The following is a 24,515-nucleotide window of genomic DNA, read 5'->3' as shown; positions in this document are numbered from 1 at the left end:
GCCCCAAAAGTGGCCCCCACAGCTCCTGCCTCCCAGACCCTGGGGGGGAGGTCTGGGGCCCCACACAGCCCCCCCCCCATAGAGGGGGCTGCATAGGGCACCCAAATGGCTAGGGACAGCCCTGGAGCTAGGCTGTTCTCAGTGGTGACAGGTGACAAAAAAAGGAGCAATGGTCTCAAGTTGCAGTGTGGGAGGTCTAGGTTGGATATTAGGAAAAACTATTTCACTAGGAGGGTGGGTGAAGCACTGGATGGGTTATTAGGGAAGTAGTGGAATCTCCGTCCTTAGAGGTTTTTAAGGTCCAGCTTGACAAAGCCCTGGCTGGGATGATTTAGTTGGTGTTGGTCCTGCTTTGAGCAGGGAGTTTTTAGCTGGATTATTTTTCTAAATAATAGTCAAAGGATCCTGGAGTAATAGGCACTTCATTGAGAGAGAGAGAGTTTTTTGTATGCTCCAGCTTCTTTATGTCTCTCCTGTAATGCAGAGCCGGCCAAAACCAAAGTTAGTACAGCTTTGTGTCACCAGCGTGTAATGCTGAATCTGACCATTTGAATTTTTTTGTTATAAAATCTAAATCAAAATTATTACTTTAGTGTGATGTGGTCTTATATATTCAACACAATTAGTTGCAATGAGCTATTAACATTTCTTATAGTCACAAATATGAAAGATTAGTCAGCAGGGTTCATCTACTTGTGGGAGAGGTTCTGATCTCCTCTACCTAATACGGAAACTCACTGCCTGAAACCCAGCACTTGCTTTGAGTTAAAGAAGCCACACTACTATATTTGAGTTGGGAAATACTGTAAATTTGCTCATTTTCCTTTACTGTGTTTTTATCACAGAGATGTGAAAGTGATCCATTAAAACTGTAAGAACTCTTTATTTTCTTAGCAGCTTTCATGTGCATATTTCAGAGGTGCACATACATTAACTAACTGCATAGAAGGAAAGGGCTATAGAGAGAGACCACAGTATACATCACTGGAATGCAGCAGCAGCTGTTTAAACTCTAGAAAACATTTGAGGGGAAAAAATTGAAGAAGAAGCCATGTCCACCTAAAATAAGAGGGAGGATTGAGAGCCCACTTCTGCAATGTGCTGACGGCCTTCAACTGCCTGAAGAAGACTTTCAGGCTCGAAAGCTTGTCTGTGTGTGGCTCAAAAGCTTGTCTCTCACCTAGAGAAGCTGGTCCAATAAAAGATATTACCTCACCTACCTTGTCTTTTTAATCTCTGGGGACATACACAGCTGCAACTACAGTGCATATAATGAAGCCAGTGGGAGTTAAGGATACTTAGCACCTTGCACATTCAAACACTGGGAGAGGTAGAATCTTTTATCAGTTAGAAATTAGAGTGACCAGTGAGTTAATTTAGATAATGCTTTCCCAGCCAGAACTCAACGTGCCATGGATGTCTGAGGGCTTGCTCCTGTGAAGTGCTGAACACCCTTAACTTCCATTGATTTCGGGGTGAGGTAAGGGCACTTAGAACATCACACAATTTAAGGCCCCTGTTGATCACAAATAAGGGTCAGTACCTGGGTTGTATGAGCTATCCAAAAGACAATGGGATAAATTCTGCTCCCTGTTACACTGTGTCAATGAGGAGTAACTGTAAAAAAAATGGAGTTACTTTGGAATGATATTGGTGTAACAGGGAGCAGAATTTGGCATAGAAGGTTTTGCCTTCCTATTATTTTTTTTCCATGTGATGGTAATATTTTTTCATTGTTTACATTATAAATGAATCACAATGTAACAGTTTTCAGAGGGAGCAGCCGTGTTAGTCTGTATCCGCAAAAAGAACAGGCGTACTTGTGGCACCTTAGAGACTAACAAATTTATTTGAGCATAAGCTTTCGTGGGCTACAGCCCACTTCTTCGGATGCATAGAATGGAACATATATTGAGGAGATGTATATACACATACAGAGAGCATGAAAAGGTGGGACAGTATATTGCATCTTTCATACAATCCATGTTCCAAGAGATTTCTCAGGCTTGCTGTATACTACACCGTTAGAGTAACATAAGCTGCCTTGCATGCAAGTGTCTTCACTGAAATTTGGCTCTCACTGCTGTAAGTGCCTCTCTGTGCCAATTGAAAAACACCACCTCCCCAAGGGTTGATAGAGGGGTGGTTGATGTAATTAGGTTGGCACAATGTCAGTGGGGCTATTGCCTTCCACTGACTTTTCTGCCTTTTAGGAGCTGTCCCACACTAAGAACAAATTTGATACAAATGTTCCTGGTGAGGACGAGCACTGCCAACATCAAGATCCAAGCGTGCACACCCACAAGTGATTTAATAACTGCAGAAGCAGCAAAGAATCCTGTGGCACCTTATAGACTAACAGAAGTTTTGCAGCATGAGCTTTCGTGGGTGAATACCCACTTCTTCGGATGCAAGCAGTCTGCTTGCATCCGAAGAAGTGGGTATTCACCCACGAAAGCTCATGCTGCAAAACATCTGTTAGTCTATAAGGTGCCACAGGATTCTTTGCTGCTTCTACAGAACCAGACTAACACGGCTACCCCTCTGATACTTAATAACTGCAGTGGCTGTTTGGACATAATTTTGTAGTGTAGAGCTGGCTTCAGACATGCTATGCATAAATAAAGAGAACCAGCTTCCTAGCGCTTGGTGACTGCATCGTTTGCTGGGGTATCAGCCGCTGAAGCAGAGAGAGGGGTGCTCCCTGCATCCCTTCCACTCGCTCCCCCTGGAGTTTACAAGGCAGGTATTTTTATTTGCTAGGTGGGGTGCTGGAGCAAAGCCCGGGAGCTCTTAAGCGGTGCTGACCATCGCTGCTGCTGCTTCTCTGAGAGGGTGTGGTCTTGGCAGAGAAGCCCAGTTCCTAGGGTGTGCATCACACAAGTTGGCATCGCACGGGGCATCAGACCGCCAGCTGCCCCACCCGCTCCTTCGCGGGGCTTGTTGGCGCAAAGCATTGCGGGAGATGTAGTCCCTTGCCGCGCCTTAGGCAGCGGCAGTCTGGCAGAGCAGCCTACACTTCCCAGGGTCCCCCCGTCCTGCTCCGCTCCGGCCGCCCCTCTCCCTCTGCGCCAGAGCTGTCAGAGCCGCGGTTGTCACCTGGCCGGGGGGCAGGCGCGAGAGCCGCACGGCGGGGAAGGGCTGCGCGGCGCCGCTCTGCGCCAGACTTGCGCTCTAGCCTTGCGCAGCGCACGGGGCGCTTGCCTGACAGCTGTGGAGCCGGGATGCTGCCGCTCTAGAGAACTTGGGGATGCGCCGCCAGAGAGCGGGGCGGTGAATGAGGCTGCGCTGGGCGGGGAGGCGGCTGTGGGGCACTTTTGATGTGTACCAGGGGCAGGTGGCTCGGCCCGCCCCTGGCGCTCTGCGCACCATCATCCCGGGCCGGAGCGGGGAACTGCGCCAGTGCATGCGGCTCCAGGTGCGGCTGAGAGCAGCTCCCACCGCCAGACCATGAGCACCAGCACAGGTAGGCGTGCGCCGGGGGGCTGGCGTGCTCTGGAGCTCGCTGGGCAGGGTGGATCTTGCTGCAAGCCTTTGGCAGCGTTGTCTCATTTTTATGCAAGATGTAGACGAGCCCCGGGGTTCTGGGACTAGCTTGCAGGAGAAGGGGACATCATGCGGCTAATTCCTTCCCTCCTCCAGCCTAGAGGTTTAACGCCGGGAGGCTGGGGGGGGGACGGGGGCAGGGAATTAATTGCGGTTGCTTCCAGTCGTTTCACTAAGCTACTAAACAAGTGTCTGCATCATTTATGTTTTTTAAAGTGGATATTTCCCTCCCTTTGGGCAGATTCCCTGTGCGGCTCAGTCACGTTACAATGCAGCTTTTCTTCGGGGCGAGTGTGGGGGGGGTGGAAGCTGGCGCTACAAAATATTCCCAACCGAGTCCCCCCTCCAAAAATAAAATGCGAGCATCCGCTTGCAAGCAGCCGGGTGAGGCTGCTGCTTCCAGTGTTGGATGCAAGGCGGGTGGCAGAGCCCAGCCAGCGCGGCTCTTCTTACCCTGCTAGCAGCATAATCCATCCGCAGCCAGCCCTTGTGTGTGGGGGGGGGGCTCGTGAGGGCGGACTGAATCCTAGTGGTCTAGGTGCGAATCGAACTTTTTAAGGTGTGGTTTTGCGTTTTTTTTTGTGGTCATGATTAAAAGAAGGGTCTGCAAACTTTTGGCCAGCAGATACCGCAGTGTTGCAGGGATTGGGGAGCAGCACAGCCCCCTGGATAGGTGGGCAGTGCGCTCTCACACACACGCCCCTTGTCACAGGCCAGTAATCAGAAGGAGACAGCCGTACGTGTGTAAAGCCTGCTTGTTGTGAAGAGGAAAAAATCCGTATCAAAAGAGCGTCCCCGATCCTCCTACATGCAGCTGCTTTTTGCAGCAGAAATATGGGTCAGATCTATTGCTGCAAACTCGCTGCCTACTAGCCCACCCTGCAAGTTGCTACTGGAAAGTAAACACATATTTGCGAAAGGGAAATGTGTGGGTTTAAATTCTCAGCCTTTGCAGATCTGGCCCAGACTATGTGGTAGTGCACAAGATGAAAATGGGAATGGCTTCTTCGGATCCACAGACTTATATAGAAGTCTGGGTAGAATTCTATCTGATTCCATGCAATGAAGAAATAAATTGCAGTGGTTATATTCAGACAAGACACCTGTTTAAAATAATATGTGCAGCTTCAAATACATTCAGATATTTGTGTGGAAGAATTTAATTTGGGAGTCCACTTTAAATTTTATTTTTAAAAGATTAAGCATTCATCTGTTTTGCATGGCACTGAAGTACTGGTTAGTTTGGAACAGAGTTGATTGGAAAATGTTACACAGCTTAGCCAGAAAATGTAGGTTTGCAGGGGAGGAAATACCTTTAAGAGTTGATTGTGTGTTTCATATGCTGCTGCTGGCAGCAGCTCTGCCTTCAGAGCTGGGCTCCCAGGCAGCAGCCCCTGCTCTCCAGTGGCCCAGCTCTGAAGTCAGCACTGCATAAGTAAGGATAGCAGTATTTATAGGAGATATACCAATCTCCTAGAACTGGAAGGGACCTTGAAAGGTCATAAAGTCCAGCCCCCTGCCTTCACTAGCAGGACCAAGTACTGATTTTTGTCCCAGATCCCTAGGTGGCCACCTCAAGGATTGAACTCACAATCCTGGGTTTAGCAGGGCAATGCTCAAACCACTGAGCTATCCCTTGCCCCTACAATAAGTGTGTGATCCCCCACAACTCCTTTTTGGGTCAGGACCCCCACAATTACAACACCATGAAATTTCAGGTTTAAATAGCTGAAATCATGAAATTTACTATTTTTAAAATCCTATGACTGTGAAATTGACCAAAAAGGGCTGTGAATTTGGTAGGGTCCTACACATAGCTACCCTGTGGAACCTGCTTCCCCTCTTGTGCTGCTTGGTGTGATAAGAATTGCTGATACTGGGGTGTAAGGGACAGTCTTGTGTTCCTGCACCACCATTCTAGCCAGGCCAAGTTTGGGCTCTAAAGATTTTTAATTATATCATCCAAAAATGTTACTGCAGTTACTGGGAGATAATTGTTCTGTGCTGATATAAAAATATAGATATATTGGGTATTCAGAATACTGTCTGGAAAACATAGTCACATCACATAACTTGCTATCAAGGTATGGTATTTTTATATTATTAATGTCACAATTAGTTTATTGCACACAACTTCCATTGACTGAAATAGGAGTTCCATCCCCAGATCAATGGCAGGATATGTCCCTGAAGACTGTGCAGATGACTGGTAATGTTCACAGAAAGTCTTATTAAGTCTTCTGTTTTTTTTAGAAAGGTCTCATTCCATTTAAAGACCTCAGACCTGCCATTGGATCTATGGATGGGCACCTGCACCTATTGGACCGTCACCGTGTGTATGGGACTGTAGCATTCCAACCATACTTTACATACTTTTTTTTTTTTGCAGTAAGAAATATATATATTTTTTTTAGGAATTTGTGATATGGTTGTTGATACAAATCTCAGTCTTAAAAACTCTTTCCTGGTTCTAATATTTGCATTCTTTACTTTTTGGAATTCCAGCAAGAAGCACAAAGCTGGTCACAGACCAAGACAGGAAGAAAAACATTAGCTTCTCCCAAATTCACATGTGTAAGGGATCATAACATGTTAATTTCAGTGAAGTGCATGCAAAAAGTGAATCACAGTGTTGGTTACCCAGTGTTTAATAACATTTAAATTACATGGAATGTCACAAATCTACATGGGTGTTTAGGCTTGAAAATATTACACTGAAGAGGAAAATCAAATATGTTTCATAACACAGAGCAGAAAGCAACTGATCTATCTAGTATCATGGTGATCATAAGTTCTGAAATAGCTTACATGGAGGAAAATGGGGCAAAGTTGGTTAAACAGGGGTTAGGGTATAGTTACATAGTTGGCAGTGCGGGACCTGGAACCTGCAAGATGCTGAGTGCTTCCTGTGAGATGCTGCTGGTTGTCAGCTGATGTTGAAATATGAGTAAGTTTAAGATTTTGTTATGGGATTTTTTCATCAAAGTTACAGACAAGTCACGGGCAATAAACAAAAATTCGTGGATGCCCGTGACAGCATGGGGGGACTGACAGTTGAAGCCCTGCTACTGGGGGCATGGCTGACTGCCACTCCAGTGCCACCACTCCAGCTTTGGGGGGGCTGAGCTGTGATGGGGCTGAAGCTATGGAGTCTGTTAAAGTCATGGAAGCCTGACAAAATCATATCTTTAAAAATGAGATATTGATCACCCTCAGCATTCCTACAGGAGATGTAGAATTGAGCCTATTTGAAAAGAAAGTCAGTGTATCAATGGGAGCTCTCTTGAAAACAGTGTAGACTATAATTTCAATATAAAAGTGTAGTTTTACATGTCAGTATTGCTATAGCAAATTATTTTTCTTTTCAATCTCCCTCGTTTTTGGTCCATATAAAAGAGAACATTAGATTGCTTGTTAGATCCAGAAAGAGGTCATCTAGGCTTGGAAGTCTCATTGGACTAATTAAATATGCATGAGCGTGAAGATTAAAATATGCAATCCTCAACCAGTTTTGTAATTAAATAGAAAATTAAAACCACTTTCTTTGGCTGTACGTATAACCATGTTACAGCTTCTCCAAGAAATGAAGCAATGGCATATTTTGCACGATGGTAGTTATTTCTTTTAAGTTGAATAAGATGAAATTTATTTTCCTTTGGTGTTGCTGTTCAAAGTAGCAAGCCATATTCTGTATTCCATAGGTGTTTTTATGTTAGGGATTCTTTCTTACCAACTCATTTGGACAGGAGTTTAGTCCATTGTGGGACAGCTGCTGAGTGGCAACTTGGTCTAAGGGTTGCCAACACTGCAATTGTGAGCTAGCTGAGCTGCTCAAGCTAGCTTTGATCTACATAGTTATGGTCGTGGGTGGGTGGAGCTAGCCTGTACTACCTTGGCTTCACTGTTGTTCTTACTCAAGTTAGCCCTGGTATGTCTACATGTGGTGCAATCACACTGCCCAACTGGAGTATAGACATAGTGTTAGCGTCTTATTAGGCTGCGTCTACAGTTGGAGCTGAGGGTGTGATTCTGAACTGGAGTAGACATACTTGCAGTAGCAAGTGGCAGCAGCACGGCTAGCTATTCTGAGTATGCTCCCCGGGTAGTCTGAGCAGGGATGGCTAGCCTATGCCATTGCTCACTGTTGTCTGTGCTGCTGCAGCTACACTACTGTTTTTAATGTGCTAGCTCTCTTTGAGTATGTCTACTTGAGTTGGGAATCACACCCCCAGCTCCAGCTGCAGACGTAGCCATAGATTTTAATGCCAGAAGGGACTGCTATGATGATCTAGTCCAATCTCCTGTATAACACAGTCAATGAAACCTTACTTAGTAATTTCTGCATCGAGCCCATAACTTCTGTTTGAGGTAGTCATAGAGTTTAAGGCTAGAAGTGGCCACTAGATAATCTAGTCTGACCTTCTGTATATCAAAAGCTTTAAATTTCAGCGAGCTACCCCTTTATTGAGCCCAGTAACTATAGAATATCTTTTGGAAAGATATCTAGTGTTGATTTAAATAAATCAATCCTTTTTTTATTATTTATTTGTGTCATGTTTCTTTTTGCCCAATCATGTGTTTGTGGCACAGTGTTTGTAAAATGATGAACATGCAATGTATTTGGCAATCTGCACGTACCCGCTTCTTATTGAAATGTAGGATTATATTTGATCTTTGCTCTTACTTCTCAAGCCATTTGTGGTCCTCATGCCATATGTTCCCCTGCTGCATAAAAACACACAGAGGACTACAAATTAATTGTAAAGCCTGTGAACGTGGAACTGCAAGGCTACCTTACGTTGTATGCAGGGAACTTGTTGAGGTGCAGGAGAAGTGGAGAAAGAAGAAAAGCCAGGGATCAGTTGGAAATCCTAGCTCCAATGTTGTGAATCCTTGGCAGAAAGGGATCCTTTCTGCCCAATACTCAGACCCCCTAAATCCAGCCTCTACTATATACTCATACCATGCTTAGCTCTGTTGTATACGAGTACCGTAGAGTAGTGGATTAAATGACATGGCTAACATCTGTCACGTTGTCTCATCCTCTCCCCACAGGAGAAATGTGTGCAATGGATTGTCTTATTTTGAGAAGTTTTTAGGGTTGTTTGAGGTTTTTTAGACCACATGTTACTGTGTTAGAGAAGGCAAGGTCAAAGAAATGCATCTTTCACTTGGGTGGAAGGCGATGAGGTTTGTGATGACCCTCAATTCCCGGGGGAGTTCCAGCAGTGGAAATATGGCAGGCTTGTCTGCTCTGCTGCTGTTGATCCTTCTGACAGGAGACACATGGCATGGAGGATGTATTAATGCTGTTGGGTTTTTTTTTTACACGAGTATTAATAATAATCATAATCTGTTTTTATAGAAGGGGAAAAAGCTGCTTAAAACATCTGCCCCTAGCCACTACTCTGCTTCACAAAGGGACAGTGATGAGAGTGGAAACAACTTCCATTGCTATGTTTGTTCCCCTAGCTCATTTCTACAGCTTAAGGTGCTCAGCAAAGGGGAGCATATATGTCTTTATGTTGTTGGACAATGTGCGTGCTCACTGTATGCACCCCTAAACACATCCTTTTGGGTGGATACTACTGAATTTTGTTTGTTCTCTATGTCAAGATGTGTTAGCATTGTGTCAAGGCATTTAACTATTGTTCTTTGAAATACTGGAATAGTTTTGTCACAACCTGTCAGTTGATGTTCATGTTCTGAAATGTAGACAGAATATTTGTTTTGGATAAAGCACATTTATTTGTTGTTACATATTTTAGAAAAGGGAATGAGATGAAAATTCGTATTGAACAAGTGAAGGTTTTTATCGTGATTTTTAGAATCCTTTCCATCTTCTGAAGAGCAAGTGTTTCTTTCACTGGTATTAGAAACCACATTGGTGCATCCATTCTGGAGACTATCATAATTTCATATTTCAAGTCCTTTTATGTATAGAGAAGACTAAAAAATCTAAAATGCAACCATGTTCACTCCAAGGAAACATGAAAACTGCTGAATTAATTGAGAGGCTATGGTTCCTGATGTGTATCATTTTAAAAACACTTTATGGATTTTTTTGGTATGGATTTTTTCACTATTTAGAAGTTGTTAATTTTAGACTCAAGCACAATGGTGGCCATTAAACACTCAATAATTGGTAGCACATGTCTCATGAGAACTATTAAATATCTGAGATATCACTGTGTGATGCGTTTTGGCAAATGCTGCGGTTTCAGTGGTGACCCTCCTGCCCCCCAGGACCTAGTTACTTTTTGTTTGCTGAGATGAAGATGTGGTCAATCTTTATATGTTTTCAGTAGATGAACTAGAGCTGGTCAAGTAGTGAAAATCCTGATTTATGGTTTCAGTTTTGGGGGCTACAGTTTCATTTGATCTCATTATACACCAAAGGAAAAATTCACCCCTATGCAGAGCACCAGCTGAAGGCGTATGCATAATTTAACTCTTCAAAATACAAGGTAAGTAGTTCATGCACCAGGTCCTGGCCCATTGCACCAGGGTGAATTTTATCCTATTTGCATGAATTTGGATATCCATGGCGGTAGTCAAGAATTCCAAACGTTAGCAGGTATTATTTTGTTGTTCTCTTGTATTTTTAAAAGGTTTGGCTATCCAGTTTGAAAGGTGAAATACCATGTGATGTCGATGACAACACAAATAACAGGTATCAAGCAGGTAAAGTGAACAGCTCAGAAAACTCACAGACTGAAAATCATTTGGGGCATACTTCTGAATAATGAAAATAATTAGCAGAAATTGGGATTCATTTACAAACTATTAGCTAATGCCCAATGAGGCTAAATTAGCAATGAATATTATTTGTAATGATTGATTAATTGAAGCAGTTCTAATAGGGTCACAGAGTATTTGGGTCTTTACTTTGACCATTGTCTGAAAGGTTTGAGAGATTAGAGCTTTCTAAACTCCTGCAAGTATTGCACTTGCGCTAAGATGGTCTGGAAGTCATAAAAATGACTTTTAGGTTTAATCTTTATTTTCAGCTTACTTACGCTATTCATTTTGCTCAGTTTACAAGTTGAATAGATTTTTTTTTTCTCCCCCTCCTACTATGATCTGCAAACTCAGTCTGGGAGCTGAAAATGAAATTGAGGTTTTTTTTCCCTGCACCTTACATCATGCTTAGTAATAAGGTTTCTTGCCTGGGAGCTAAGCTGCTAACTTTGATGTTGTGTGAAGTCAGATTCTACACCGGGGTAGGCAACCTATGGCACGCATGCCGAAGGCAGCACACGAGCTGATTTTCAGTGGCACTCACATTGCCCAGGTCCTGGCCACCAGTCCAGGGGGCTCTGCATTTTAATTTAATTTTAAATGAAGCTTCTTAAACATTTTAAAAACCTTATTTACTTTACATACAATAGTTTAGTTATATATTATAGACTTATGGAAAGAGACCTTCTAAAAATGTTAAAATGTATTACTGGCATGCGAAACCTTAAATTAGAGTGAATAAATGAAGACTCGGCACACCACTTCTGAAAGGTTGCCGACCCCTGTTCTACACCGCTCATACTGCCGTGGCTCTGGTTTTGCAATACTAGCAGCTGTAAAAAACTCATTGGTAGAGTAATTAACTATAACTGTGCTTCAAAGGGTCAAATCCTGCAGACTATTTACAGAGCTGTATGAGGCACGTTGTTAGCCATCTTGGATCCTGGTCTCATTCTACCCTAAGGAGATTAGTGCACCCCTGGGGCTGCTAAAAACCCTGTAGACTTGCTGCAGAGGGATAGGGGAGTACCAGTCTGGAGTCCCTTGTGTGATGCTGTTTCCCATTCACTCTCCCTGGTTGTGATTCAGCAACACTTTCCCGTCTTAGGATGCTGGAGATGCACTGCTTCCTTTGCTCCATATGTGGACGTTACGAGCTTAGCCATGGCCTCAGCTCATGGGGAAGGGGCAGAGTTGGTCAGTCACAAAGTTGTTTCACAGTGGCCCCAATGGCAGTTACCTCTCTCCACTTGGGGTACAGGGTAGGGCTCTATAGTCACTGAGCCCATACATGATGTGTGACTCCCGTCCACTCTACACCGAGGGGCAGGTGTAGACACCTTCCTGAACTTAGACATTAATCTCTTGGTGACTTCCACCTTTATATTGTATCCATAATTACTTTCAGACGGGGAGATCCACAAGCTCCTAGGCCAAGATTGTTAAAAATGGGTGTCTAAAATCAGGCTCCCAAATAATTAGCCTGATTTTCAAAGGTGCTGAGCACCCACCATCTCCCACCAAAGTGACTGGGGGCTGCTCATTGTGCAGCACCATTGGAAATCAGGCTAATTATTTAGGTGCCTTTGTATGGATTTGGATGCCTAACTTTACGCACCCATTTCCTTAAAATCTTGGTCCTAGTATCTATAGCTTTTGTGGTATAATAACACAGTAAAATTAGTCTGGAAGACCCTCCTGGGTTTTTTTAGTGGGGCACATGTCTGTAACAACCACCACCACTCTCCCAAAGCCTTTTGTTAGGTTTTTATCTGCAGATGGCATTCAAAATATGCCACGTGAGCCTTCCTAAAGTGATCCCCAAAGAAAAGAAATATTGTGATTAGTGGCCCAGTGCTCCTATTCAAGTGAATATGCCTTTGAAATACAGTTTCAGTACCTTGGAACCCAGTCCTGCTTGTTTTGAAGTCAGTAGAAGTTTTGCCATTGACTTCAACAGGAGCAGAATTGGGCCCTTGTTCTCTTGGCAGAAGTTATATGTTGAATAGTTTTACTTAAGACAGCTGGAGTTTCCTTTTGAAGCAGAATGATTTCCATGTGAGATTTGCTCCATAAACAGGATTATAATAGACAGCATTCCATCCCAAACATGAGACATTTAGTAACAGGCATTAGCATTTTAGTTTCAGTTTGTCATGCTTATTTTCACTCTCTACTAAATAATTTTGCTTTTGTTTTAGCGGGCCAGGGTTCCATGTATAGTCCTGGGGAAATATACAGGTAAAGTACCCTGCACCAAGTTAGCATTATACCCACGAGTAAAACTCAATATGGTTTGGTGTGCTTCCCAATGTGCATGAAAATTAGGTCTACAGAACTATTCTGAAAAGCAATTACGTTGCTGTTCAGTGCCACATTTTATTTTCTTAATGATGGTCTTCAAGTTAAATGACCTAAGACATGACCCTGGGAAGTGAGGAGCTGCTCCAACTCCCACTGACTTCAAAGGCAGTAGGATCAAACCATGACTCCTTTTTACAATGAAATAATTGGCTAGTTATGTGCTTCATGGAAGAAAAAAATAGTACAGGTGATTCGTTCCAATTTCATGTTAATTAGCTGTAAATTTAAGTGAGTGGGAGCAGGTGCAGGATCATGCTCATGCTGCTAATCCAAAGGTATCTTAGATTACACAAACATTTTCCTTGGATATTTACTTGATCCCAGATATATCTGACGTATTTTAAAGTGAAAAATAAATTTCTCAAAGTCTATAAATACATACTATGTAGATTAGTGCAAGTTTCACCTACTGGTCAATGAGTGTTACAGCCCCGCACTGTGCCAATCCACGGAGGATATGGGGCTGGCATCTCCTATGTGACAGGCAGGGATACTTACCCCTTTCCTCTTCCCTAGGTGCCATCCCTAGCAGGAGCTGTAGTAGGCTCAAGTCCGCTGTGGTTTGGACATAGATGGGGCCTGAAACACACTCCCACCTTTGGATTACACAAGTGTTAATTTTGGAAACATAGTGTTCAAATGTTAAAGACTGCTTCAGGGCTGGTAATTTTGGTTTCGTATAAGTCTTTAATACAGACTGAAACAAAACATCATAACAGCACTAAAGATGGATTAAACATTCTAATAAATGTTTCCAAAATTGATACTTCCATTAAAATAGGCAGCTTCTTGATAACACATTGCAGTCTGCCAGGTAAATATAAGTACAGTAGAACTTCAGAGTCATGAACACCTCGGGAATGGAGGTTGTTCGTAACGCTGAACAAAACATTATGGCTGTTCTTTCAAAAGTTGAAACTGAACATTGACTTAATACTGCTTTGAAACTTTATTATGCAGAAGAAGAATGCTGCTTGTAACCATTTTAATTGAAATGAAACAAGCACAGAAACCGTTTCCTTACCTTGTCAAATCTTTTTTTTTAACTTTATCTTTATTTTTAGTAGTTTATATTTTACACAGTGTTTATTTGCTTTTGTCTCTGCTGCTGCCTGAGTACTTATTTCTTGTTCCAAATGAGGTGTGTGACTGCCAGGGCAGTTAACTCTGGTGTTCATAACTCTGAGGTTCTACTGTGATCCACAAAACTAAAGAGTCTTATCTTTCTGATTCCACGTTTACAGCCAATTTTTGGATGTGTATATCAAACCCTTCACAAATTTCAGTTCTGAGACTCAGAACTTTGTTGTGGAAAAACAGTTCCAGTCACTTGATTAAATAATGTTACCCCTTTTGACCTGAGCAGTTAGCCAAAGTTTCAGACTGTGCTAAGGTTAGGGGGAGAAATTGAAGATGGAGTCAGGCATCTTTGATACACTCTTGTTTGTTTACAAGGAATGTACAAAGTCCTGTTTCCCTGAACAGAGGAGCAGTCCAGCAGAAGGAGCTCACAGCTCCAGGCCCCTTTTAGCCAGCACTTAGCTCAAAAGCTCCCTCTCTAAGGATTTCTCACATTGCTTGTTCAGCCTGTGTTTGGTTTTCTGCTCCTTCTCTGTCTGTTTTTGTGCATTTCTCTTGCTGCTTCTCTCACTCTCACATGTGTGTACATCTCAGCTAAGAGCAATACCCAGCCAAGTCCCTCTCCCTCATCATTCAGATTCCGGAACAGCCTCACCTGTGCCTTTATTTTGGATGGTGACATGTGCCTGTGTTTTGGGGTGGAGGCTGTTATTGTTTCACAAAGGACCCATAAGTATTTCTTACTGGTATCTTAAATGAAGGGCAGTGATTATATTTCGCCCTCCCCCCACACCACCATTTCAATGTGGTTTAGTCCAACCTATAACAATAGCATGTACTGCTTCACTTTTGCTAATACATTTCCTTTTCCTTCCCAGAAATATCAGTAAATCAGGAAATAGAAGTAAAAATCTATTGACACAGTATTAAGCTATTGTGAGCCCAATACTGCACTGAATCTGAGAGTTACCCAGCCACAGCAGCTACAATCTCAAGGTCTAAAGTATTAAGGACGTTAATAGCCACTGACAAAAAAAAGAGGTCATTGCAAAAAAAAAGAGGTCCTTGGTGGCGCAGAAGATATATGACAACCCTATTACTCAGCATTTGTTGCAGGGTTAAGGTTTAGCATTCATTCACTGAATCTTCTGGCTTTTTTTAGAGTAATGCCTCACTGTTTTCCAGTAACGTGACAGCATTGATTTGTCAAATGTTAGACACAACTGTCAGGTTGAAATACCAAAGGGTTTGCTCCCTATAACAAATCTGCGACTGCTAATCCTGCGTATTTTAATAATGTCCAAGTCTCATGGCTTTTTGTGAATTCTAAAAGTCACACACATGGAAAAGAGGCATCAAGATAAGCCACAAAATTCTTTCATGCCCTCCACCCACTCCCTCCCCACAGTGTTGTCTCCAGCTCCTCCTCCTCTGTAAATCAGTGTCTGGAGTCTAGACCCAGTCTCTGATTTTGTTGTCCTAATTTCATTCTCCCCTCTACAAGTTTGTCCAGAAAAGACACTCGTTCCTAAAGGCCTGTAAAACCGAGTCATGTCCTTAAGGAATTATGAACAAAATACCCAGGCTTTTGACATCATCTGTCTGTGGTCCATTTAGTCTGTAAAGTTTTAGGGACATGGACATTGCCTTCATCTTTGTCCTTGAATCTGGTGCGCTATAAACAATAATACTGTTATGTTTATCCCCAAACAAAAAAACTCCTATGATAGAACTTTCTCTGTGGAAATCCCTGCTATATTTTGCAAAAGCCCTCTCCTTTGGCATGCACCCCCTCTTGTGTAAGCAGTTGTTTCCCTGTGATGGAGTTTCTGCTCATCACCTTCATGCGTCATACATTTTTCTAAATTGTTGAGATACTTTTGTGAGCAGAGGTGATCAGGGAAGACAGATTTAAGTACAATTTGCTACTCTTCTCCCACTAAAACTCTAAAAAGTATTGTCTGGCCCATAATATGACCAAAAAAATAATGGTGCGAACAAACCAGCAGTAGATGTGAAGAGTTTACTGCTGTAAAAGTCAATGGAGGAATCCTGGCAAATCTATATATTCCACTCAAGGAGTTTAGTTTCTTTTTTGGATCCTATCTATGTTATTTCATTCCAAATAGAAGTCAAGATTATATCTAATGTTACCAGTTAGATAAGGGGGTTATAGATTTGAAATATAAACAGAAGCCCCAGGAAAATGCTTATATTTTTATATGGTATAAAAAGGTACATGTACGAGTGCGCTAACTGCAACAATGCAGCCCCGCCAAGGAATCTCTGTTTAACATATATTAAAGCTCTCCCCATCAGACCTCAGCCAGCAGCTGTTACTGTCAATTGGGGAGTTGTTTAAAGTGGTATGTGACCTAATGATCCAAAAAGATAACAAGGGACTCAGCCACTCTAGAAGCAGTGACTGGGGCATGTTCTCCTAAATGCAAAAAGGCAATGTTTAAAATATATAAATAAGAATTGTTAGTACTAGATGAAGGTGTCATTACCCCACTCCCTGAGCACCACCCACATTTATAACTATGCGGGAAAGTGGGGATCAAGGCCAATAAACTGGTTGTGTAGCCACAGAAGCATTCCTCAGTCCCCATGTCATGGTGACTAAGGATTAGCAGTAAAAGGGCGGTGAAGCCATGGTGCTACATATCTTAAGGGCTTTATTGATCCAACTGAAATCAATGGCCAGATATCGAACCAGTTGCTGTGTATTTTACAACTCTGACATCTGCAATATCTAGCATGGAAAATATTTATGATAGATTCCAGGCCTGACTAAATAATGCTTCCACTTCTGCAGCCTTCAGTGTGCATCTGCAGTGTGAAAGCATGGCAATGCTTTATTGGTGCGAAAATCATCCCTGACCTGCGGGCCTGCACACAGGTTCAGTGCATATATTGTTTGTTAATTAATTTTGACTTGCTCCATTGTGCCCATTCCAGTGGTCTGGACACGCTGGTCGTCTTTGTTACAAACACATAGAAATAACTAGATCCAATCTCTGAAAGATAAAATCTCCATTTTTGTTTTTTTGGTCCCTTGCTCCCATCTCCCTCTTGAATAACCTCAGGTCAGCTTTACAGCTTGATATGAGGATCCTCACTGATTCAGCAATGGAAGAAGTGAATGTCATGCTTAAGAACCTTCTACTGAGAGCACCATGGCCTCATAATTAAATGAGGAGATTGCCAGAGTACCTCACTTGAGCTTTACTGCCATCCTTTCTCACACATTGTTATTCTATCTCAGTTGGAAGCCTCTATAAAGTTCTGGGTTATGAGCCTCTCCCTAATGGTTGACAGTCACGATTCCAGAGGAATATAGCTGTGGATGGAGATTGTGGCTCTGGAGGGAGACCTAGTCTCTGCGAGGAATGGGAGGTAGCTAAGCCCAGTTGAATGAAGGGCATGACATTTCAGATTTGTGCCAGGCTCTGTAGCCACAGGGGAGCCAGCACACAAAGCAGAGTACCCAGGTAATGTGTTCAGAGAGCTGTGTTGCTGAGCAGACATTCTTCTGTATTGTGTATGAGCTGAAGATTTTTCTGGTTATTAGAAGATAGGAGTTGCAACAATTGAGCGTGGAGGTCACAAATGTGTGTGGATTCCTGTGTCTGATACAAATGAGGTGATACAGTCATTTGGCCATTCGTAAACGAAGAGGGTGGTTTTTATAACTCTGGATATTTGGGCTTCCCAATGCATGGGAGAATCCAGAAGTCCTTTCCCCTCCCTAGTGCTCATTCAGCGCTCTCTCTCTCTCCCATGTTTATTTTCCCCATCACTGGAGTTCTCAAGCTTTTCATAGTGTGGCTCACATCTCCACCTATTTGTATTAGTGGAGACTATTTCACCTTCCGTGGGTAATGAAACATCATTCCTCTGGCAACTACAGAAGTTGGTTACACAGAAGAGTGATATTGGTAAAGTATTTAATTTAGGGATAGTTTCTTTTAATTGCAACTGAAAACAAGGAGGAGGAGACAGCAGTATAAGAGCAGCCAGCGATGCATTGCTCTCGGATAGTCTGTGGTTTGGGAGCCATTACTTATCATATCCACTCTCAGTCCATTTTCTCCCACTTAGCTTCCTTTGGTTCCCTCTCAGCCTCAATACCCCATCACAATACCTGCGGTGCACGGAGATGAGCAGAAAAACGGACATCAGTCTTCCCATCTGGGCCACTAGCCAACTGCATGCAGCTACAGCTGAGCTGGCCTTGATTCTGTGGGTTGGGTTGAGAGATCACGGGACACTTCACGGGAGGAGGGGCAGAGGAGCAACCACATTATATGACAGGCCTGGGAGTTGTATATAAGCTCACTCAGTCTGCTGTCCGTTTCATCAGCTCTGTTGCTTGACAGTTCCTTCAGCTGTCAGTCTACTGGGGTGTGCAAAACCCAGACAAAACTACTGTTTTCTGTTTTGTTTTGTTCTTGAGGGGGATGATGGGGACAATCCCTGAAAACAGCTTTCAGGAAATGACGGTTACTCTGTTCATTTATTATAGTGAGCTTGTGGTGTTTGTTCACATTGATGCACAGTGGGGTGTGTGCAAGTTAGTTATTTTTTTGTGGGGAGAGGTAGTAGAATAGGATGAAAACATTCATGGCAAAATATTTTACTGGCTTGGCAAAAAATCTTCTACTGCTGTGTCCCTCCTAATTTACACAGTTAATTTATTTCCATCTACGTTGGGAGTATTGATCAATTTGAAGATAGAAAGCTTGTTCTGATCTTTCTTATACTGGTGTCAGTCAGGAGTAACCCAGCTGAATTCATAAGTTAGACTGGTGCAAAATTGCTGTGATAGACAATGGAAGTCGGTGTCAGTGAAAATCAGGGCCCGTGTTTCTGTTTTAATAAACATATTTCAAATAAGCTGTTTGTAATTCTGTAGGCTTCATTAGGAACTTAATACCCCTCATACTAAATGATAGTTGAATTTTCAGTGAGAACATGTGTAATTTTTAAAATAGATGTCTTGTAGCATTTCTTGTCTCTAAAACACAATTTAAACTCCTTTATGTTAAGAAAGTCTTGAATGTTATTTCCAGAACTGTAGTAGTGAACTCACTGATGAAGCACTTAGCATCTAGTCTTAAATCCTGTGATCCCCATAGGGAATGCCTGTTATAATTCACTTTGGCAGAGCTTCAGAATTAAGCTTTGACAAGCTAAATTTATCTTGCGCATGTCCAGAGACCCTTGGGGAAACAGTCGTGCGAATGATATGGAGGCCAACTTATCCAAGAAATTCAGCTACACGCAAGAAGATTAATTTGACTAATACATGCTTATAGTCCTTCAACCTAATGAAGCTCCTCAAAAATTTGATGCAGAGTGACAGTTGAGTTTGATTTAATAGCTATTATGATATATGTTTACTTTTGAAATAAACATGTCCTGTTTAATGACATTGAAGCTGTTATTTGTGTTTGCCATTGGGCCTGCCTCGTTCAAGGAGGTCTGCCTAATATTACATGTGTGATTCTAAAACAACTTACAGGAACCAACCCTGTAAACCTTTAATATTTGATATAGTACTTTCCATCATGAATAATCCCACTGATGTTCATGGGACTACTCACCCATGATAAGCATGAAGTCCCAGCTACAGCAACAAGCTCTGCATGGGGCAGAGCCCCATTAAAGTCAATGGGGCTCAGTATGGGGCAAAGGTCCACCCATATAGAGCTCATTGCAGGATTGGGGCCTACTGTGATAGTAACTTTTTGCTGGATCAGGCCCAGAATGATTTTATCCCCAACAAAGGAATGAGATTTCAAGCACCTAAATTGCATTGTGGGTGATTATTTAAAATATATAAAAAATAAAATCTCTTAACCAATTTTTGATTGGTACTATACATAAACAAATAGGGCTTAGTGAAACCAGTTAAAGCCAATGCAGATAAATAAATAATAAAATAAATACTAAGATAAATGCAGATAAATCACAGGTAAATATGACCCATTACACCTCAGTATTTCCACCTAGAAATTTGTAAAAATAGAAAATATTTTTGTGAAACGTCATTAAAAAATTTTTGCAATTTCATTCCAAAACATATTTTAGGCTACACGTTTCATTTTTTTCTGTGAAAATTTTGCAAAATGGTAACTTCCAAAAATGCTTTTTGCATTGAAATATGCAGAAATGCAGGTGTTTCAGTGCAAAAATTTAGCTTTAGCTAAAATTTCAAAACGTTATATTTTTTTAAAAAGTTGAACATAGGATCCTTTTAAAGTGAAATGAGCCCATTATCATACAAAAGGTCCTGTTTTCAGTTTTAAAACCTGAACTTTTTGAAGTTTTTCACAAAATTTGACCAGTTTGGCTGAGCATGAATATCTCAGATTTCAAAGTTTATTGTATTTTTAATGTTACCCACAAACTTATCTCTGATATTACTTTGGACAAAATTGTCTTACAGAAATAAGCAAATATTACAATATTGTTCCTGTAAATTTCACTAAAAATAACTCATTGCTCAGCAGCAATGCAGCAAATTATTAAATAGTCTATTCTAAATATTTGCTGCTGTTTGTGTCATTTAATGTAAACTAAGCTAAAATATGCTGGAAAATTAAGTATTTTAAGTATTCATTTGAGATAGTTGTATTTACTCAGCATCAGGAGACTGAAGATAAGGATGGAGTATTTAAAATAAATGCTATGGATGAAAAGCAGGGAAGCAGAAGGCTTCGACTCCCATCTAGAGTAAACTCTATAAGCTAAATTGGAGTAGACTATAATTAAAAGGACTGCTTTAGTGCTCTCAAGTAGTAGAGTAACATACTTAACTGTTTTGAGTATACCACATTTTCCACATCAGAATAAAACAAATATCAGTTTAATGCACTAAGTCATTTGAGTAACTAAGTACTATAACAGTACATTGTATCAGTAGGTGATCGAATCCATGGCGTAATAATAGGTTGAACAGGCCAGGTTCTGGGTCATTAGAGGCTAGATTCATGGAACAGGTGACCTAATGTGCAACAGTTACTCTTCACATCTATTTTTTTTATGTCTTCTGTGTTGAGGTTACTACAGTGACTGGTGCTATATAAATACCTTAGTTAGGTACTGTAGCTCCTCTTTTCAATATCTCAAAAAAGACCATTGTTGTTTGTACAAAACAAAACGTGTCTGTAATTCTCAGCACGGGCACAAGGTGCTTTAATTGTATCTATAGAGAACTGACAGGAATTTTTTAAATAATTATGATTTATTTGTGCAATGCCATCCATGTACTAGTTGCTTTACAAAGAGGTCTGAAGGCATGCACCCTGTCCCAGAGACCAGGACAATGTGCAGTTGAAGAGGGGAATGGGAAACAGTGCCAGTGAGTTGGCAAAGTGTAGGGCAAGTCTTGGTAGTTGCACAGGTCTGACTATGGAAGAACCCCTATGGAAGTAACAGTTTCAAGTTGTCTAGTATGGTCCATGTCTCAAGCACCATTTCCTCAAAAGTCTGGGAGAACAGCGAGGCCTTTCAATGTGCCCTGGTCAAGAAGCTCAGGAAGCCCTGTCTGGCCAAGGGCACAAAAGTATTGCAGAGATGAAGGCCACTTGCTGAGAATGCCTAGCCAGCAGTCCACTTCATATAAACATGTTGACGTGCTGCAACTGATCTCAACTGCGGGGAGACTTGGTTTCTCAGGACTCAAACCATTTAGAGCTATTCATGCTCTTGGAGGACAGGAGTAAGGTAGAAAGGCCTTTTTAGAAGAAGCCTGTTTCAGTGGCAGTGAAAGAAAGGTTGAGTGTGAAGGCTTCACAGAGGAGGGCCAAGAAGGTCATCCATGTATAGGGGGTACACATGGAAAATTATCTGGAGCAAAAGTGCAGGAGAAAGACACAACATCGTAAGCTAGCCTTGAGCCTCAGGAGGAGCAATGGAAAAACATAGGCAACTGAGAGAGAGAGAGAGATCAGAGGGGAATATTGGAGGCAGGCCGTGTAGGGTCTTGACCAGTTGCAGCTATCAGCATCTTTATTCCCTTTTATTTAGAGTAGAAAATACCTAGGAAACTAGCAGAACTAATTCCAGGAGACAGCCCCCTGTAATAAATAACCACTTAAAAGTCTCTCTAAGGTATTCGGTGGGATGTTAGCTCAACACTGCTTCTGCACTAAAGACAATACACATAATAAAAGAGAGATCTGAGTTGCATATGCCCAAAACACTGGATACCAAGGGTAAAATCATGTGCCTATTGAACTCAATGGGAGTTTCACCATTGATTTCAAAGGTGCCAGGATCTCATCCCCAATATTTTAGGGTATTGAGAATATGAACATCCAATAAACATTACCATTCAACCTTAGATACTGGTTACATTACCTGGGACATCATCTTCCAGCTGTATACTGCATAAATCATATTGTCCTACTAGGTTCTATTTAGCGGCTGGAGGAAAGCATCAAAACAGTTTAAAACAAGAGCTGAAACATTTTAAAAGCTACACATGACAGACTGTTCTGGCTCAGTGAACTGCAAGCAATGTTCTGCCCATCATTTGCTCATGATGGGGAGAGACTGAATGTTTTTGCCAATATTTATTAGTTATCAAAACCTAGAAATATTCCAAATTATGCAACGCAGAAATTAGAGTAAAATGGCCAAATTACCAGTGGTTTAAAGAGGCCCAACTCTGTTTAAATCTGCTTATGCTAATAATGAATTTGCCCCTGTGATAGTAGCCCAAATAGGAGCACATTTGGCTTTGTTTTCTAGTCTACTTTCATGGGAGATGGAGAGACTGAATTTAAAATATTGTAGTGGAGAAGCACCAGGATTAGACTAAGTGGGGCTAGGAAGAAGACAGGATGGAATACAGTGCATAGGTCTATATAGCGCATTATGGAGTTCACCAACACTCAGTGCATATACGTAGGTCAATCACTGATTAGGGCACAACATTAGTAGCATATTTTATATCAGAAAAGTTAAAATATTCCAATTAATCACTTTATTGTTGGTACCTGTATTTTTACAGATTTGTACATTTTTCTTAAACATTTGTCACTCTCCTATGTAGTGAGAGGACATGTACCTTTGGAAATGGATAGTCTGCTCAACGAGAGTGTGAAAAAAGCTGTGACTGCAGTGTAAAAATAAAGGGCTAGATCCTCAGCTGGTATAAACCAATTCATGGAAATCAATGGTGCTATGCCACCTAACAATCTGTTCTTTGACAAACTTTGTATCACACCACCCATATGTGACAGCCTGCTAGCACCCTGGTCACTGAGATTACTGCCCCACAGAAAGGCTGCAGGCTCAACTGTGAGCCATTAAACGCTTTCTGTTGGGGGATTATGAACATCTGGGTGGTAGCTGCAGGGCTAAATGATACATTACCAATAGTTGGGAGGAACAGGAGCAGAGTGGGAGAGTTTAGAGGGTGAACTGGGCAGAAGTCTTCTCATGTAGTACACATGGGTCATGTCTGTTTGCAGGAGAAGCGAGGAATACAAGTGCATGTGATGAAAGGGAAACAGCCTGGGGGTGTTTATCACCATCAGGTGACAGAAACAGGTAAGGCTGCACAGCACAGGGGGTAGCTGAAGAAGCAAAGTTGACTGTGTCAAAATTGCCAATTTCAAATCTCCAAAAATCAGACCACCCCCAAAAATCATGAAAAATCCTGAGATTTTAAAAATGTAGGTTTGGGTTTTTTTTAAATTTACCCTCTGGTTTTTGAGCTTTTAAAGTGCAGTGGGGTCACATTTTCAAGCTTTTCTGTGCAATCATGAGAGCTGGAAACATAGCTTTCATTTAAAGAAGTGAAAGTTTCCTGTAATTCAGCTAATGAGAGACCAAGTGGACTTTAAATAAAACACCAAATATTGCAAGACTCACCATATAATTGAGAGAATTGAGAACACAACTGTATTTTACTCAAAAAGCCACAAACTCCTGTTTGTGGAAGAGTCAGACAAGTTTCAAAATTCACCCAGGCTAACAGTGTTAGTCGGATTCCTTGTTGTTTAAATTGCAAGGCATCTACACAGTCGGTAGAGACTGGAAACTGGATATCTATACAGTAATGTACGTGCCTGAGAATCTGACTCATAGGACATGTGGTTGAGTAGGATTGGCATTTACTTATGGCAGAGTGTCAGCATGCAACTTTACTAAGATTAGGCTCTGAATGTTGTTTATGCAGGATATGTATGTATGTTTACATAGGAGCCCTTCTTTCTGTGAAATTTTATAGAATATCAAGCTCATACCAATTTACTTCTGGTACTTTATTTGTGGAATTACAGTAAAATCTCTCTAGAAAAACAGAAATAGTCAAATTGAACTGACACTCTCCCTGCAGCAAGAGATTGAAAAAATTCAGGGGAAAAATGTTTAAGTAGAAATAGGCACATTTGGTATTTTGTCATGAGTGGCAGCACAGCAGGGGCACAAAATAGGTCTTGATCCCTGACAATATTTGCAGCAAAGAAACAAAACCTTAGTTTTATCTACTCAGGCCAACATCTTTAAACACGGTTTCCTAAAATTAGGTGCCTACATGGGGAATCTAAGAGTCTCTCTCTTCAGAAATGATAACCATCCAGCAGCTTCTGAAATTACTGTCACGCTTGCCAACTGCAGAATCCATCTCTTCAGCTTAGCTTTTCCACAATTTCAATCATGTCAGTATCCTCACCCCAGGCACATACTACCACTCGTGCTGCTGAGGCTACACTATATTTTTAGTGCAATAGTTTGATTAGAGCTAACATAGTTATTTCTCCTCA

The 24,515-nt window shown here is 41.7% G+C and overlaps 1 protein-coding gene across 10 annotated transcripts in view; it reads left to right on the top strand.

The window, feature by feature from the left end:
- The first annotated feature begins 3,066 nt into the window (after window positions 1-3,066).
- Window positions 3,067-24,515, top strand: part of ABLIM2 (actin binding LIM protein family member 2) — a 211,972-nt gene continuing 190,523 nt past the window's right edge. For 3 of the 10 annotated variants that reach the window (XM_039540948.1, XM_039540947.1, XM_039540951.1), the window contains exon 1: window positions 3,070-3,466. In XM_039540948.1, the coding sequence (XP_039396882.1) occupies window positions 3,451-3,466 (16 nt within the window). In that variant the 5' untranslated portion in view covers window positions 3,070-3,450. Of the gene's footprint in view, window positions 3,467-24,515 lie in introns of all 10 variants that reach the window. The other 7 variants (XM_039540943.1, XM_039540944.1, XM_039540946.1 and 4 more) reach the window with 5 other exon arrangements.

This window comes from Mauremys reevesii, linkage group 5 (genome assembly GCF_016161935.1).
Source record: "Mauremys reevesii isolate NIE-2019 linkage group 5, ASM1616193v1, whole genome shotgun sequence".
NCBI classification, from domain to species: Eukaryota; Metazoa; Chordata; order Testudines; family Geoemydidae; genus Mauremys; species Mauremys reevesii.
This window is presented reverse-complemented; position numbering and strand designations above follow the sequence as displayed.